Source organism: Monopterus albus, unplaced genomic scaffold, assembly GCF_001952655.1.
Source record: "Monopterus albus unplaced genomic scaffold, M_albus_1.0 scaffold162.1, whole genome shotgun sequence".
In the NCBI taxonomy this organism is placed as follows: domain Eukaryota; kingdom Metazoa; phylum Chordata; class Actinopteri; order Synbranchiformes; family Synbranchidae; genus Monopterus; species Monopterus albus.
Window position 1 is genome coordinate 578,930 of NW_018128042.1, and position 18,052 is coordinate 596,981.

The window sequence follows — 18,052 nt, forward strand, 5'->3', positions numbered from 1 at the left end:
AGCGGGAATGTGGCCAATTATAACAGGAAATACATGGTGGGCAATGCCTTCTTGTAACAAAAACCAAAACTGCCAGCCCTTCCTTTTCCCTGCTGCTGTGTCTCTGAGAGCTTTACCGAGGCCACTCTGCCTCCTTGCCCACATGAAAGCCCTGGACCACATCCAGATCAGTCCTATGGAAAAAAGTACATGTATGCCTCATGATGCCACACTCTGATATCCTCTGTGTGTATGTGAGCTGTTACGTCTTTGCTTTCTTCTGATGTTAAAGCCGTGCCAAGTGATCATCCCACAGTGAGACCAATTAGGTGTAGACTTGACTGTGGGAAGAGGCGCTTCCTAAAAAAATTAAGCTAATCTCCTAAGAAGATGGGAGGTAATTGCAGATCAAGCCATGCAGAGCACATGGAAAGGCTTTTGGGATATAATAGCATTCACACATTACTATAATACCAGGCTGAATTGCACACATAACTTAATCCTCAGACCGCTACTCAACAAGACAGGAGCAGACAGTGTTGATGGCAAGTTCTAGTATCAGTGAGTTGTGGGAGTGAAATAAGGAAAATGGATTCACAGAAACAAGTTTAGATTATACATGATTCAATCTGATCTCACCTATAAGAGAGTTTGCTAAAACTATGCTTCCTAAATGGAAATGGGTCACATGCCTGTTTGCGTTTGGTGCCTCCATGACTGTTCTTCACAGTGAATTACAATTTCTACTCCCCCAGCAGACAGAGGACTTCCAGCCCCTCCCATATCTGGTCTTCATCTCTACCATTCACTATCAAATGTCCTGCAATACTAACCACAACAAACTGTTAACACACTATTACCATCCTTGACTGCTGCACTGGACAGCACTTTAATACATTTATTAATATTACTTCACTCAACATGTTTTGTGTGATGAATCCACAAAAGCACCACAATCACAGTTATTATTAGACAGATGACTAGAGATGAGCGGATTATACTGAAGCATGTTTCACTGCAGCGAAGCACATTTCAATACAATGTGTTGGAGCTTGTATCAAATGAAGAAACCCACATGACCAATGACATCAGAAGCTTTAAACATCACAGGTGCTTCACTGAAGTTTTGAAAGTCACGCAGCTAAACGGTAACAAGGATAAATAAAGATGTTTGCCAAAATAATACATGGTGTAATATTAGAGTATTTTTTTTGCTTCTGATCACAAACTGAATGTGCAATACCTTGGCCATCAGGAACAACTCTATTAGCCAGTCCATAGGCAAGAGCCTCCTGCGCTCCGATTGGCCGTCCAGTCAGAATCAGATCGAGGGCCCTTGACAGACCAATGAGACGTGGGAGCCGTACTGTGCCTCCATCAATCAGGGGAACTCCTGGAGAAAGATGAGATGTTCAATATGCATGCAAACTGTGATACAATGTACACTAAGAACACTCAGGGGTGTGCTGCAGTACATCTAGAAAATCCCACGTGCCATCTACTCACAACAGTGCATTTATGCTCCAGGAGCAAGCAGCTGATTAAGCCACTGTTCACTGTTCAAAAATCAATGATTGTGTTTCATTAATGGTTCATCAAAAAAAATTGCAAACATTCTTTGGTTTGATTTGCAAGTGTGAGCATTTTTTGCTTTTTACATCATTGGAAATGGAATATTTTTGCATTTTGCCATGCTTTTCAAAAAACAACCAAGCAACTGAAAAGATGCCACTTCGGGCTCTAGGAAAGTCTAAAGGTCAATTCTCTTGTTTTCGTGACATCTTGTCAAACCTTTAAGTCGGGAAACAATGGAAATTATTTTCTTGGTGGTTACACACAAAGATTGACTCAGGAGTCATATCTTCACCTTCCTGCTGCAACATTGCCCTTATCACATTAGGAAATTCCTGTGCCAGAGAAAACTCTATATCCAGATTTTGGGGGTGGAGGTCTTCTAAAGTTACCTCTAGACACAAATGTGTTACTTAGCTACACTAGGCCAAAGAAAATGTAGGCCACTGTGCCAGTGTATTGGGTTCAGCCCACTTAAGCTGCTAAAGAAACACTTCGAAATACATAACATACGGCTGGCATTAGTCCAGCTTGGAGCTCTCAGGGGAACAGGTTTACTCCTTTACTCTACCTCTGCTTTCTTTCCATCTGTACATAAAAACTCAAACTCCTCCTTACTTTAAGTCTCACTGGACACATTTGCGATATTGTGTCCAACAGAGTGAAAGAGTGAGGGGAGGGAGAGAGTACACTACGAGGTAGAGTAAGCTTCTGGCATCTGTCCTAATTTCTAAAGAGCACCAGCTGCAACTGGCATACTTCTTACTGTTCAGCGCTCCCAAGTTCCATGCCACAATCATGACTCCCTAATTCCTCCAAGTCACTGATTCTACTTGACTGCCTCTCACTGAGGCCACATGTGTCGGATGTGTTTTCATAACCTCACATCGTCATGCTAGCTTTGGTTTTGTTCCTCCCCCTCTCTCAAGTTCTGGAAATACTGTGATTCTGTTCAAGGTGCTCACTTTATCTATGTTGCTAAAATAAATTTAATTGAAATACATGGAATGCCAGTGTTAGTACACATGTAGCAGGCGTACAAGACATCTACTGTATATTATATGGGTTCAAACAAAGAGCACATATGGCGCTCTGACAGACAGAAGACATGATTAGGTGTGAGTGGGGGAGCGATACACTTTCTGCAAATACTAGACTTCAGTCAACATTTCAGTCATCTGCCCTGCACTTATGAAATGCTTGAATTCCTTTTGATGCAATTCATTTATAAAATACAACAGATCCATGTAGCACATAGGTGTGTTTACTGTACATGTGTCTGATTCAAGGCCTTTTCAGTACTGACTGAGACAACAACCTAGAGTTCCAGCAAGTTTTGCTCCCTGGGGCATTGTCTTGCAGGCCATTTAACTACACATACATACATGCAATTCATAAACAAGTAGGCTGTGTCTGTACAGCACACTTAAACAGACACATGCACACACTCTCTCTAAAGTCTGAGGTCATCCCACAGCCCTGTCAGATGAAGTACTAATCTTCATTACCATCTGATATTTACAAAATGTGTTCATTTTAATTGACTGGGTGTTAAATAACACTATTAATTACACAAATGGACTGTAGGTCGTTTTGGTCAAGTGTGTCAGGTAGTATTCAACACCCTAAATGATGCCTTATAAGTAAGGAACTGAAAACAGCTATTTGTAAGCTTAAACCTAGTAAACGTCCTGGGATGAATGGAAACAGTAGTATAAGGCAGGAGGCAGTGAAAACGGTTATTCCCAAGGAAGAAGCACTCAAACTACAAACCTGTGAGCCTTCAGAACCAGGGCTATAAAATCTTTGCTACATTACTAATTGAAGAGATGCAAAATATTTTACTTCAAATCATCAAATTAGACCCAGCAGGCTTCATAAAATGAACTCAGGACAACACCCGACGCCCTTTGCTTGAGATTCACCACATAAACCAGGAACAAACTGAAACAGCCATAGTGGCCTGGATGCAGAAAAAGCTTTCAACACAGGGCATTTTTAAATAAACTTCTGACCAAGTTTCCGTTTTACAAAACTTTCAGACAACCCAAGCTCTTTATTAATATATCAATAGCTAACCAGAATTGTTTGAACTATTAAAATGCATGTGTTCCAACATTAGCAACAAGAAACTGTAGAATGCAGAGCAGGACAAGATGACTTTGAGATTCATATGGCAGAGAAAGAAGCCAAGAATTAGATTCTCATTGGACTTGTACTTCCTCATATTAGGTCAATGAAAGTAACAGAAACAGCCCCTTTTGGGAGGCATCCAGCTTCATCTCACACATCACAATGTGCTGAGTGTTCTCTGATAAATTCTGACAAGGTTGCAAAGTTTTTAAACGTGATGGATGCCAAGCTGGTTGTTAGGTTCGTTACAGTGCGATAAATACAAACTGATGAGAGAGAACTACAATATAGAACCAACAAACGGTAAGTGGTACTACACTTAAACATTTTCCCAAAAAACATGACCGAAATTAACAAAGTAATGTCAACTTAATGTTAAAATAATCAAAATGGTCAAATATTTTTATGACTTTTTTAAAGTTGAAAGTCAATTTAAGACGGAAACCCTGTGAACTATTCAACAAAATGGAAGACTATTGAATGCACAAATAATGCCTTGGCTTTGGTTTTTAATTCCATTAATAAAAATAAAAAGAGCTTAATTTCAACCATTTCTCCATTACTTTAGCTAATTCAACAATATTTACCAAACCTTTACTTGTAATACTCTGCAATCTGTTATTCTTAGCTAAAAGTTCAAACCATTACTTTAAGATGATCTTAACTATTCAAACCATCTATCAATTGTTTTAGTTTACTGTTTAGACTTTTCTGCTCTTGCTAATTTTTCACACGCTCTCAATTATAACATCTAATGTTCAGGTGTTACAGTACAGTTGACACATTTGCTTTTTTAAATCGAATCATATATTTTTTTTCCTCCCCAAATTAGCTGCTCTATGCTACAGTTTTTCCACATAAGCACTGGCAACAGCAGACGTAGCCCTGGGATACATGGACCCCTGGTTGGGAATCACCTCTCTGGCCACGAGTAACAGTGTGTTGATTAGCCCAGAGAGCTTATCTATCTCATGCCCAGCTTGATCACAGTTAAAGATAGACAGAGACGGGATGCTGGCTTGAAACGGTGAGACAGGGCCTGACTCAAAGAAACAGATAAAGACCCAGGTTGACCTCCAGTCTGTCTGTCTTTGGTGCTGCTGTTGGCACCACCGCTATCAGCAACCAGAAGGATCTCCCTTCTTATCCACAGCACTTGTCTCCAGCACCTCCAGCCTTCACACACACACACACACACGCGCGCACGCACACATGCACACACGCACACCCTGACAGCCACATCTCTGATGTATCCTGTTGGCAGGAATTCGCGCAAATGTGCACCTTGTTCCCACATGAATGGGAGCTGAGAGTTTGCCGAGCACCTCCTTGAAGTAGATTAAACTGAAAAGGCATGTTTGGCTGAGGCAGAGAGCGAGAACATGTGATCCTTTAGTCCAGGTTTCGTAGAGGAAAATGTTTGGCAGTGATCCTGATACTAGATAATCAGTCATTGTCCGCTAAAGTGTGGATTTGTCACCGTTGGTCTCCAGTATTGGTCTCCAGTTACACAATTAGAAAAGAACCCTGCCTTGTTGTAGAAAGCAGATAAACCCACAGTCAAAACGGAGACATGTTGGTAAGAGAGCTGTACACAAGTCAGCAAAGCTGACTGTTTAACAACTAGAAGGTGGTTCTTCCTGCATCACAGCTCATCTGACTGACATGAAGGTGAAGTTGGAAGAGAAAACATGAATTTATTTTCTGGCTATATATTCTGATATAATGCAAAAGTCTGCATTCTGCAATAGCTGCGCCAGTCAGGTCTTTGCAGTCACAAGTCATTTTGTTTAGAATCTTGAAAAGTAACAAAACAAAAATGCTTAGTTTGCCTGCACAAACAAATCAAAATGGCTATATGAACATCATATCGGGTGCCAAAGAGGTCCAAACTTAGAGATAACAAGGCAAACAAGAATAAAGATTATAACAATGCTAAGATCTGTTGATGCTATTCCTCCAACAACACCCATAAATATGAGTCACATGCTTGTAGAGCAACACCCCTTAAGGGAAACACTAAAATGCAAATATCTATTCATTAAATTAAAAATCTACTAGGATGACATCTACCATCTGTGGGCACTAACAACCTCAGAATAAAGTGTGAAACGTGACACACTAAAGTATTCTGGTTAGCTGCCGATGCTGCTGGCATCCTCACCACATCAAAGCTAAACCCACTATAATGGCCTCCCATGAGTGTAATGCGATTAAGTTTGATGTGGATTAACAATTTCCGGACAACTGCAGACTAAATAGATGAACAAAAAAAGAATGAAAGCTTCCACATAAAGGCCCTTCCTTTGAAATACTCAATGGGAACTGAGGACAAAAAAAATTATTACCAGGGATGTGTATTTTTTAGTTTGCAGGGCACCATTATCCAAAACCACCAAGGCTGCAAACATAACCTTAAACCATGACAATGGCAGAGGAGTTGTAGTAGGTTGGGGGGGGTCAAAAAATCACCAAAATCATATAAAAGTTTTAACATGACCATATCCTGCCAGGGACCAGGAGCAAGCTGTGCACCAGAGTCACTACAATTAAGGTCCAAAGTGTTACATTATTATTACTACAAGTTAAAAACATAAGTTGTCATGCTTTGGAGTAATATGAAGCTCTTTATAACTGCTCAAAAATAATATCCATATTTTGTCATCAGTTTATCCACTTTTAATGTTGATAGATTTCCCATCTCACCACATAAATGCTATGTCCATTCACTCTGATGATGTAACCACTGGACTATGTCACTCAGTTTCCAACTCAGCGAGCAAGTGTTTGAATTGGCTGATGCTATGTCAGCTTTGGACTGAAGTTTTGACTTTGATTCAACATGTGGCTTCTTCTAAAAATCCAGAACAACCTCCATTCTTGGCTCATTTAACTTATCAGTTTAAAAGGAAAACTCTTGAATGAAGAATTATTAAACTATTTTAAGTTTCCTTTTCTGGTGGCAACTCTTTTTCTGATTCCTCTGGTTTAAGGAACTAAAATAACATCAGAGAATTAGGTGGGCAGGGTGGATTTTAATTTAGGTCTCTCTTAACATTCAACAAGCAGTAGACACTAAAACCCAACTCCTGTGATGCAACCATCTTCTTCTTCTCCTCATTTCCTCCTTGGTGAGGCAGAGGGGCCCCAGACAGGAAGCTATAGGTTTGGCAGCCAATCACGTGCCAGAAAGCTGTCAGATCCTTGTGGTTGCCATCAGCCCACATCAGAGCAGTGCTACAAGTCGCTGAGGGTTTTTAACTTCAAAGCTATCAGGGATTCCCTCCGGCTGCTGCCCGAGCCAAAACCAGTTACAGAATTCAACCATTAAAATGTCAAAATTCATATTTAATGCAGACAAAGCTAAGTTCATGTTGTTTTCTAGCTATTTTGCCACGATTGGCACTCCTCAAGAGAAGACAATAGATCATGTGCAGCTTGACTGGTCCTTTCAAGAAACATGGTCAAAACCTTGTGAACAAACTAAGATGGAAGTTAGGGTTTTATTTCAAACCCGAGTTTTGGTTTTCCTTGGAAGCCATAAAGGTTCTTGGTTTCAGCGACCTGTTATACAGTATATGAAAGCACCTGCACAGTGTCTTCATATGTTGGACTGTTTATCACAGTCTATTAAGCTTTGTCACCAACTCATCACTGTGCTCTGTACTCCAGAGTGGGGTGGCCTCTCTCTCTGGACACTGAGTCACTGGTGCATTCTTTTTAATACAGCTAATTTAAATTAGCTTCCCACGTCTTTGTAAACGTATTTCACAGAGATGAACTTCCAATCAGTCTCAAATCACAAACACATATCTGCTGTCTGTCTCTGGTGCAAAGACAAGGAAACTAAAGAATTTGGCATCCTGAATTCAAGGCTATTATAAACTCGATTGTAGATGACCACTGTCTCTCTTTCAGCTTTCCTGATATTGACAGCTGCTTTCATGTCCTCTATTCTTATTCTATTTGACCTTTTATGCAGTGTCACCAGGTTTTTAGTCTATTTTACTACTGTGTTAGCTGTTGTGTTGTCCTTTCTGAAACCTGTAATGCTGCTGATGCCCTGGTCAGGTCTAACTTCAAAAAAGTAGTAGTCACTTTAGGCTTTTCCCGTTTAGGGGTCGCCACAGCGAATCATCACACTGATGACTCGCATGTTGACATTTGGCACGTGTTTTACGCCAGATGCCCTTCCTGACGCAACCTGGATCCGAACCCGGGCCGCAGCGGCGAGAGCACTGCACCTTACCCACTAGCCTACCAGGGACACCTTGAAAAAGACGGATATTAAATAAACTAATAAATAAATAAATAAACAAAAATAATAAAAATAAAGAAATATATTTAAATAAACTGTGTATCACACAAAGCTGTGCTACTTCTGATATAAATGAGGAGGGAAATAATTTTCCACTGTAAAGCCATTTTTTCTAAACTCGGATTGAGGTGAAGATACTGGCTGTACAGTACACAACTACACAGTGTATGGGTATAAAAATACTCAAAATCCACAGTTCAAGTAATAATCGCTTTGCTAAATGAAATGAAAGATAAACCACAATGTTTCAATTAAACTGAAGGAAACGACTCAAATGTGGTTGGTGACAAACAAGCCTTAAAGATGTGAAGCAAATGAGAGGTTGAGAATTTATTACAGGGAGGAAATGAACAACTTAATGTGTTTAAACCACATCAATGCTTATTTCTGCTGCCTAAACACAGTTTTGAGCCAATAAAAGTGGATTGAGTGCAAGTGCTAGACAGCCCAAAGGGACATGCAGAGTACAGTTTTAAATATGGTGAAAGATGTTTGTCAGGTTGTGTCCAGAGTGCACTGATAATTCATTGCTAAAACTACTAAGCATTATGCAGCTTTTCCCATGTCTCCTCTAAACTGTGTGTTTATTCCTATTTACTCAAATAGGAATAAACTGTGTGTTTATTCCTATTTACTCGTATTTGTTTTCTGCCCCAACTCTTTTGACAGTCAGGATCTAACATGAATTTGAATTGCAGGTAGCATTTAGTAAAACTAAAAATAAGATTTTAAAACATAATTGAGGCTCTAAGAGCACAAATATACAATATAATCTAGAATTCAAGATGAATTCCAAATAACAGTGTTTAAAATAACACTTTAACAGAAAGTGACACAGCAGAGAGGCTGGAGCGTGGCCTGGCAGTGAGGACGTGCCACCAGACGGCGTGGCTGAACGGACAGACAAAGGCATTGCCAGGATGCTCCCCTGTTAAATTACAGGCTTGGGGTGATGATCCCTGCATGTTTACACTCTAAATCTAGTACTGACAGTAAATTATAGCACAACAGTGGTGTTTATAAACACCACTGTTGTATTTTATGCCCTATAGCAGCATTGCTAAAGGAGTGACAAGCTATCTGAAACATATTACTATGGTCCTACAGGAGCCATTTCTACATACTTCACGATTAACTTAAAATGCTTAAAAGAGAAGATTCAAACTAGTACTTGTGCTTCTAAAACTACAGCCAAGACAGTTGGCTAACCATGCAAGTAAGCTGCAAGACGGCACAAAAGGAAAATGTTATTTATGAGGAAATTGTGTGACATAAATAATATGTTTGGCCCCACAGTGGAAACCTGGCAGTTGCTTGCTTCCTCTTCTACTTATCAAGACTGCCCAGCAGACTGTGACTGCGATGGTAAAAGGCCATGGTCACTAGTGTTATCACGTTACGACTCCATCCTCACACACAAACAGGAGGAGGCTGGGGTGATAACAGAGGACAGAGTAACAAAGCTGAAAAATAGAAACACTGTCGACTTCCTGGCATTAGCAGACAGATCATGCATGCGTGGACGTAAAGACAAACACAAGCACACTTTCAAGGACAGATAATTGGCTGAGCAAACACATACAGACAGAAGGAGCAGCAAAACAGAAAATAAAGCAGAATACAGAGTCACATTTTAAAAAGGCTCCTGGCTCTTCTATAGCCTAAGTGGTAATTAGGTATCCAGCTGATAGTGCAGCATAGTGTAGACCTGCCTACACTCCCACAGCCAGTGAGTTACAAACTCCGTGGGATTGTTAATAGTCCTCTTTGTTTGACCATCTTGGTAGAACAGTGTCAATGGTTGTACAGCCCCTAGAGGTGACTGCCATTACAAGCCAGCTGGGCCAGCCACTGCTTAACCTGAGCGAATACAATGCAGATGCTGTGTATCAAGCAACATTTGGGGTCTTTGCTTGGGTGAGGATAAGGTTCAGGGCTGCTTGGTGTTAAGGGCAGGTTAGGTCTGGAAAATGGTGTTGCTTATTGTGGGGCTCTGAAGTCTTATGATGACATGGTCTGACACCCCCCTCTTTGGCACCAAATAATGGATAAACATCATTTAACTCATATACTGAGCTTCCATATGAATGCTCTCCAATTCCTTGTCACATTTAATTATGCATTACTGACATTGGATGCACATAGAACTGTAATTCCCAATTTCCATGAATAAATATCTCAAACAAAATCAGATAACAGCCCCTTTGTTTTATTTTCAAACTGGGCACAAAGTACACGGACCATCGGGCATCATGATAAGTATCACACCTCTAGTACCGGGATTCCGGCAGTGGTGTAAAACAAACACAGGAGCGGCAGTTGGCCGTCTTTTTTAAGTTCAGTGTAAAAGGGCTTAAAAAGCCCCCTTGAAGGAGGGTCAGAATACTGGCAGTTTTCTCCAATCTCTGTGATAAAGGGGCTATAGTTAGAACTAATGTTGGTGTTATCATAGTAGTACAGTGTGGTATTTATCATGGGGGGATTGTAGACGTACTAAAACTATTGTAGTAGCATTAAGTAGAATAAGAGTCCGTAGTAGCAGTCATAGGAAAAGTAGCAGAAGAAAAAAATATGACATGTATTAACTGCTGAAGTCTCAGTGAAGTAAGCTCATAACCTAAATGTTAGAATTCAGTCAGTGCACCAGCAGGAAACTCTGGAGAGAAAGAGAACAAGCAGTGCCTGCCCCATCTTTAGCTGCTACCACCACAGAAGTGGCCTTAGGCAGGGCCCTATCCCCACTACCGGTAGCAGAACAGTACATCATAGTACAGTAAAGATCAGGTAGCAGTATGAGGAGTTGTCAGACGTACCAAACCTGCGACAGAACACCCCCATGATAGCGCTCTCCTCCACCACTCTCAGATCTGCCAGCAGAGCCAGCTCCAGCCCTCCAGCCACAGCAAAACCACTCACTGCTGCGATCAGCGGCTTTGACAGCTGCAAACGGGACGGACCCTAGAGAAAACATCCATATTAGTACCCACTATACAAGCAAATCCATTATCTTATATTTAAGCAAAAGCAGAGGGAACACCCATTGTTAAGCTAAGCAACAGCACCGTTTCTGAAATAAAGAAACATTGTCAAAACTAAGTCAATATATACACAGTTGTCAGTTTATTAGGTACACCTTGCTAAAACTAAGTCAATCTAATCAACAATCCTGTATTAAATCCTCCTTCATGAAGATGATAATGTTTTGCTTTTGTTCTATACAGGAGAGCTGTTGATTCAACTGCCTGATCATTTTGGAAGATGCAGATTGTGCAGCTGTTCAATTGCATTACATTATAAGGACAAGTGTTTCTATTATTTTTCCACCCCATTTATATGAGTGAGGCTAGGCTAAATAACAGCTCTGTATATTGCAGCACAGCTCAACACCACCACAAACTACATTCTCCGAAAGGATCACACAATTGAATAATCACCTCCATGGTTTCTCTGCTGAAATGTTCCAGATTTTATTTCCTTATTTGTTTCCGAAACTGCCAAACAAAAAGGAAACAAATGGTCCACGTTCTGGCTTTTGCTGAACAAATGAAGCACTGTGTATTCTGTAAGAAATACAATACTATGATTTTTTTGCACAGGAGGTCCACTCAATCCCTAAGGAATAACACACAATCCAAACAGTTTTTAATGGAGGCTGCAGCTAATTTGTATTAGGATCCTTTTTGTCAAGTGATAGCAGTGTGCAAAACAGAAAGCTTTCTGCAGACAATTCCACTGATTCTGTGTCATTCCCTAAACCCAAATCCTTACCACTACCTGTTTTCTCAAACCCTTAAAAATACTTCCGCTAAAAATCACTTCTGACCACATTTCTGGTTTTATGTTTTATAGAGAGCTTAAGCCCTCCCCAGTATCATAAGGAAACACTGATATAACCCTCATGAGCGCACACACACACACACACACAATCCAAACAGTGCTCACCATAGGACCAGGAGTTTTGGTGACATCTTGCTCAAATTTGATGGGGCCTGTGTGATTGGCGAGCTCTTTTAGATCATAACCAGCACAGAAATTCCCTCCTGGAAGAAACCACAAAATTACACAGTAAGTCAGAGAGGAAGGGAAAATGATGAGGATGAAAAAAAAAACTACAAGCTGAACTTGAGTTCGAGGACTGCAGTTTGGACAGAAACTTGCTTTGGGCTGGCTGGCACACAAATGCTTCTCTTTCCTCAAGAGCCTAAGTGCAATGCATAGTCATAGATCATGCATGTGCTCAAACACACATGTGCACATACACAATATTCTCATTAATGGAAGATTAACATACTTCAACAGCAGCCCCTTCTATTGGATTCATGAGGTAATTACAACATTGCCCAAGAGGCCTGCAAACATCGTGTCACAGGCTCAGGCTGAGACTCATGAAACTCTTCTCTCTTTGTAATGTAACGGTAATGAAACTGATTATAATGGACACAAGTGCCAGCAACACCTATCAGGTGGGAGCTTTGATTACAGCTGGGGGTCAGTGTAGGGCAATTATAGAAAAACAGTGTTGTCATGCTGTTTATGGGAGTAGAAAACACCTTTGTCTTAGTAGGAAACAGCAGAAACTATGAAGAGCCAGTTCATTCATGGAGGCTTTTTAACTATTATTTAGTGTCTTAGAAGAAGTTTGATAGTGACCTGAAATGGACGCATGTTCTATTTACTTATTACTTGAACACTGAGTAAGTTTGACATGAGCACTTTCAAGAGGCTGAAAAATTAAGTAGTGCTAAATCACTACTTAATTTTTCAGTCTATGTTGGCTCACTGTCACACAGTCATGACTACTGGGACACCTGACTAGAACAATGCTAATGTTATAGGTAACACCTACTATTGGTTTTCCTACTATAACAAGACTAAATGTCTGGTCTGAAAAATGCCCTGTGCATAAAGGCAGGTCAAGAATTGGTTTTACCAGTTTCATGTACAAGAACCTGTTCAACCAGCACATGGACCAGACCTCAACATCTCTCTAATAAACTGTAACACAAGCTGGTCCCTTTAAAAAAAGAGATGCTGCAGCTAAATTCTCTATAGTGTCATTTTCCACAGCATTGATAACAACAAGCCAAATTCCATTCACTTATGTTTGAGCCAATTTCCCATAATCTTGACAAATAAACCAAAACTAAATGCACAGCTATGTCTTGGAGTTGTTTTTTTTTTCCTTTTGTCACTTGATGTGAATGTGGAAAATGCTACTTTTAAGACTATACAACGTGTTTTTATGGGACTAGAGAGGCTTTACAAACAGTAAGAGTGGCTTCATCTCAGTTCAGTTGAACATGCGCCTTTAGTGACACAGCTGCATTGACATCTACACTGTACCCTACCACAAATGCTCACACAAACCCAAATCTCAAACCCTCACATTATGTGGCAGCACATTCAAAATCCTACTCTTAATTTCAGAAGTAAAGCAAAAATCATCAATACTGAAAAATGAGAATAGAGAGTGACTGTGTTGGTGCCAATTTAAACAAAATTAATTCCTTATGTTTTCAGAAACACCACATTCAAACTAAAACCTTTGTGCTTGTCATCTCATCTCACAGTCTGCTATAAACCACTGAAGGTCAGTTTTAATGAAGCAGCGTTACAGGACAACCTACTGACAGGAATGCGCGGGGGACGATTTGATTTGATTTATTCTTTCAAGCATGTAAAAACAGTTGATATGACAACACACATAATTTTACACATAATCCAATATCAATTTTCTTATACCTAGTACATGCTTGAATGGAGTAGGAAGAAGTCAGACTTATCCAGTCCTACCCCATGACATCATCTTACCATCATTGGTTTGCAAGCAGTAAATGATTCACTTCTACCCACACACATATTATACTAAAAAAAGAATAAACAGTGTTAAAATTCTTCTACACCACACAAGTAATATATTAAAGAATTATTACAGAGTATTATCATTCATACACCACACCCACAATGTTCCATCTAATTAATCATTAAACCTGTTCTTGCATATATCTTGATTGACACATACCTTTATATTTATGTTTAAACTCGTCAATTCTATTACTATTTTTTATGTCCACACTTAAATTATTCCATAGTTTTACCCCACTTATGGAAATACAAAATCTTTTTTTGGTTGTACGTATAGCATGAATTTTTAAATTTAACTGACCCCTTAAATTGTATCCCCCTTCCCTTTCATTAAATAGTTTTTGAATTCCACCAGGTAATAAATTGTTCCTGGCTTTATACATAAACACTGCAGTCTTATATCCCACTAAATCGAAAAATGTTAACAATTTAGACTGTATGAAAGCTCCACGATTAAAACCAACAGACACTGGGAATCACAGGAACAACCTACTCATTGCTTACTCATTTAATGAGTTAATTACTCTGCAACACATGCTGCGCTCAGCAGCCATCATCTGGAGAGGTTCCAGCCTCTGAAGTACATACTTGTGTCTCTTGAGGTAAAAGACTTTATAAAGCAAGCACCTTGATCCAGCTTGAAGACATTATTTCCACTGAGGGAAGGTGTTCATTCAGTGTGTGCAATGATTATTTTTAGAGGTATTGGGAGTCGTGGCATGATTCTGGCTTTAGGCGGCTGACACAGTGCAGGCCACCCCACAGGTGTGTGTGTGTCTACTCTGTGTGTGGGTACACTACTCTGGTCAGCACTGTGCTTTGGCTAGATCTAAGGACTCCATGGAGCAAAGACTGGGTAAAAGAAACGGAGAGTGGGAGAATGTAGGATGAGTGCTGAGAACAGGGGAGACAAAGAGATGAAGGGTTAAGGAAGGATCAAAACAAGCTGGAATAAAACTAATTTTCAAGGACCATTCCATGACTTTCCATGACTGCATCAGATCAGGTCTACTACAGAAATGTTCTCCCTTTCTGGTTTCCACATATTTTTCACCCTATGAAAATCAGCAACAGAGAAAAGAGTCAGTTTTCCTTAACATTCTGCCATACATATAAAAAATTACCATACAAAATCACCTAATACTGTCTAACTTGCCAAAACAATTGGCATGATGCAAGAACATTTTCCTATTTTTGTCCCCAATTACTCTTCCTTTTTTCAGTGAGCTTTGTTTGTATAAATGTTCCAAGTCTGATTCACCAAACTCTCTTAACTGCACTCTCTTAACTTGCTGTAAATGAATACCACCTGTTCACAAGAAGGTGCATGTTCATGGGATTTGATTAGCATACTCAACGTCCCTAAAACTGCCAGGCTGAGTGTTCCACTTTGTGGGAATGTTTCGCTCACAAAAATGAAAGATTAAAAACAAATAAATAAATTCTCACTTTAGGTCTGCTTGTGATGCGTCATCAAAGCAGCACTGTACAGTGACAGAAATAGTGGAAATTATTCAAGCTACATGAAGTTGAATTCAATTTCCCCAATCCCTAACCCCATCTCTCCTTCCTTCCCCTATTCTACCAGTGTTTGTTTGTTGTGTCCTGATGGTTTCCTTTTCTCTCTCCTCTATCAATTGACCCCAACTAATCGAGGCACTATGGCGGCCCACCGAGAGCCTGGGTCTGTCAGAGGTTTCTTCCATTAAAGGGAGTTTTTCCTCTCCACTGACGCTCAAGGGGATTTGTTGGATTTTTCTCTATGTAAAGATGATTTTTGTTGTGAACTGACAATATATAAATAAAAGCTAACTGAACTGAATATATCTTTATTAAATTGTTCAATAAACAATTTATAACATTGATCACAGTCCAACTTAAAAATAAATAAAATCAGGGCTTATCTAAAAATAAAATGAATAGGAGTGCTGACAGAACACGTTGTGTTTCTAAATAGTTTGTCCCATTCAGAGGAATTTATCCAAAGACACTTGCATAAAATAATGGCTTTTTTAGGCACTGATGACAAAACTTTAAACCTTTAGTTCTCTGCTTTTTCTACATGTCACCTAGTTCAGTGGTGTGACACACTGGTGTGTTTTTGATCATTTTTGGACAACAGAGGTCTACAGTGCAGAGAAATAACCTAAACCAGGGTCTGGATTTACAGATACTTCAATGAGTGCATGAAATTCATTGTTAGCTTTTGTTTGTCTGCAATTTGAGGAACATAACCTAAAACAGAATATCATGGGCCTTATAATTTAAGGTGTAAATTGAGAAATTAATGATATCTAAAAAAAATTCCACTGCCACTTTTAAGCCTGAATGGTTAAAAAAAAAAGGTCAGAGAAAACACAGAAACTATTTGGCCTGTTACTAAAGATAAAAATCAATCAACAAGATTTACACCAAGGTCAAAGCACTGTAGTGTGCATGTAAATATTCGCCTGAATGAAGTGCCCATGGACTTTTAAATACCCCTGGTCTCCCTGGACTAGAGTGAAGTGCTAATTTTCATTCTAATTCACAAACCTTTCCCATGCAGAACAGCCACGTTCAAGTCTGGGTCACTCTCGAAGGCCTTCAGCTCCTCCAGCAGACGCCTCGCCGTCTCGTGGTTTACCGCATTGCGCACCTCAGGCCGGTTTATCACTACAGAAACCACAGACCCCCTCTGTTCTGAGACCACAGTCTGACCTGCATGTAATGACAGAGAGTGAGAAAGGTGTACAGACAGAACTTGACCCAGAGTCATTAAACTTCACAGTGAGAAAGATGGAATGAATGGAACTCAAAAGATCTAATCTGGATGGACTTAGTAAAATAAAGAGAGATAATGAGATAATGAAAGAGATGGTCTAGGTTGAGGTGAGGACCTTGGCTCTTGCTCTGTTAGTGTTTCTAAGTGTGTGAGTGTGCCAGCAATTGTAGCTTGAGGTTACAGCACACAGTTGACCTAACATGGTTTCCCATGTAGTACAATACAGCAGTGGATGAAGTCATCCCAGAAAATCCCACTGTCAACCACAGCCAGAGGCAACTACATCCAAGAGAGAGGACCAGGAAAAACAAAGCTGCTGGACACACTAACCTCACTGACACATGCAATTATAAGGACAAGAGACACAAAACCAAGTGAGGTGAGGCACAGCACAGCAAAATGAAAAGACAATTTGTGTCTGGCAGCTCTTTCTACTCCACTACACCTCAAACAGATGTGTGTCCAAGGAGGTGGAGCCATGTTTTCTCATTTTCCATATTGTTCTAGTTACATTTTAGACTGCAGCTCTGATTCTGGGCCACATGAGGTGAGCCAGTAGGGCAACACTTTAAAGGTGTAACTATGCCTGAGAGGGAGTTTCTTTTGAATTGGCCACATTTACAATTTTAAAGAGTGGAAACAATTAATAACAGCTCTGTAATGGTTGGTCAGTTAAACATTAACTACCAACTAATTTGATAACTGCCTGAAGTAACGTGTCAAGCAAAAAGGCCAAAGCCTTTCTGGGTTCATCTAAAATTAAAAATACAAATAAGGATTTTCTACCTTTCTATTATTTCACTACCCAGCGAAATTTAAAGTTGCACCTATACAACTGCATGCACTTCAATGCAACACTTAAGCCTTAACATGCATTTATGAAACTCAGAATGTTACATTTATTAGTTAAGTTCTCATAAAATGTATAAATTCAAATATATATTTAATATTGAGGTCATAGTTAAAGGTCAAAGTTAAACATGTTAAGGGGGAAGTGTTGCATTGAAGTGCATACAATTGTACAGGTGTGACTTTTAATTTGGTCGGGCAGTGTATATAAAGTGAGCTGAACAAAAGCAATGTCTTTGAGTTGAGGACTGTTGGCTATCAACTTTAAGCTCTGTTATGTAGTTTTCCCACTGGTTTATTATAACTAAATTAATTATACAGTGAAAATAACAGGACTCGTCGCTGCCAGAAAAGCAATAGGCTTTTTTGCAGAATACATTTTTACATGTCATAGTCAGAAAACTACAGGTGGGATTAATAATGTTTGCTTACCATTCCCAGGCTTTGCTACTGTCGTGATGTGCTGTTGCACTTAATAAGTCACGTGTTGTGTGTTTGGCGTGAAAGAGCTGTACCAATCTTATAAAGCAATGAGTGACACTGAAAAACATGTTAATACATTGACGGGACTG

General features: G+C 39.7%; 1 protein-coding gene across 1 annotated transcript in view; it reads right to left on the bottom strand.

The window, feature by feature from the left end:
• Positions 1-18,052, bottom strand: part of LOC109968800 (probable enoyl-CoA hydratase echA8) — a 20,708-nt gene that overhangs the window by 2,069 nt on the left and 587 nt on the right. The window contains exons 2-5 of the mRNA XM_020615330.1: positions 16,403-16,567; positions 11,945-12,042; positions 10,816-10,960; positions 1,223-1,372 (exon numbers count right to left, since the gene is read on the bottom strand). Coding sequence (XP_020470986.1) covers positions 1,223-1,372; positions 10,816-10,960; positions 11,945-12,042; positions 16,403-16,567 — 558 coding nt within the window. The remainder of the gene's footprint in view (positions 1-1,222; positions 1,373-10,815; positions 10,961-11,944; positions 12,043-16,402; positions 16,568-18,052) is intronic.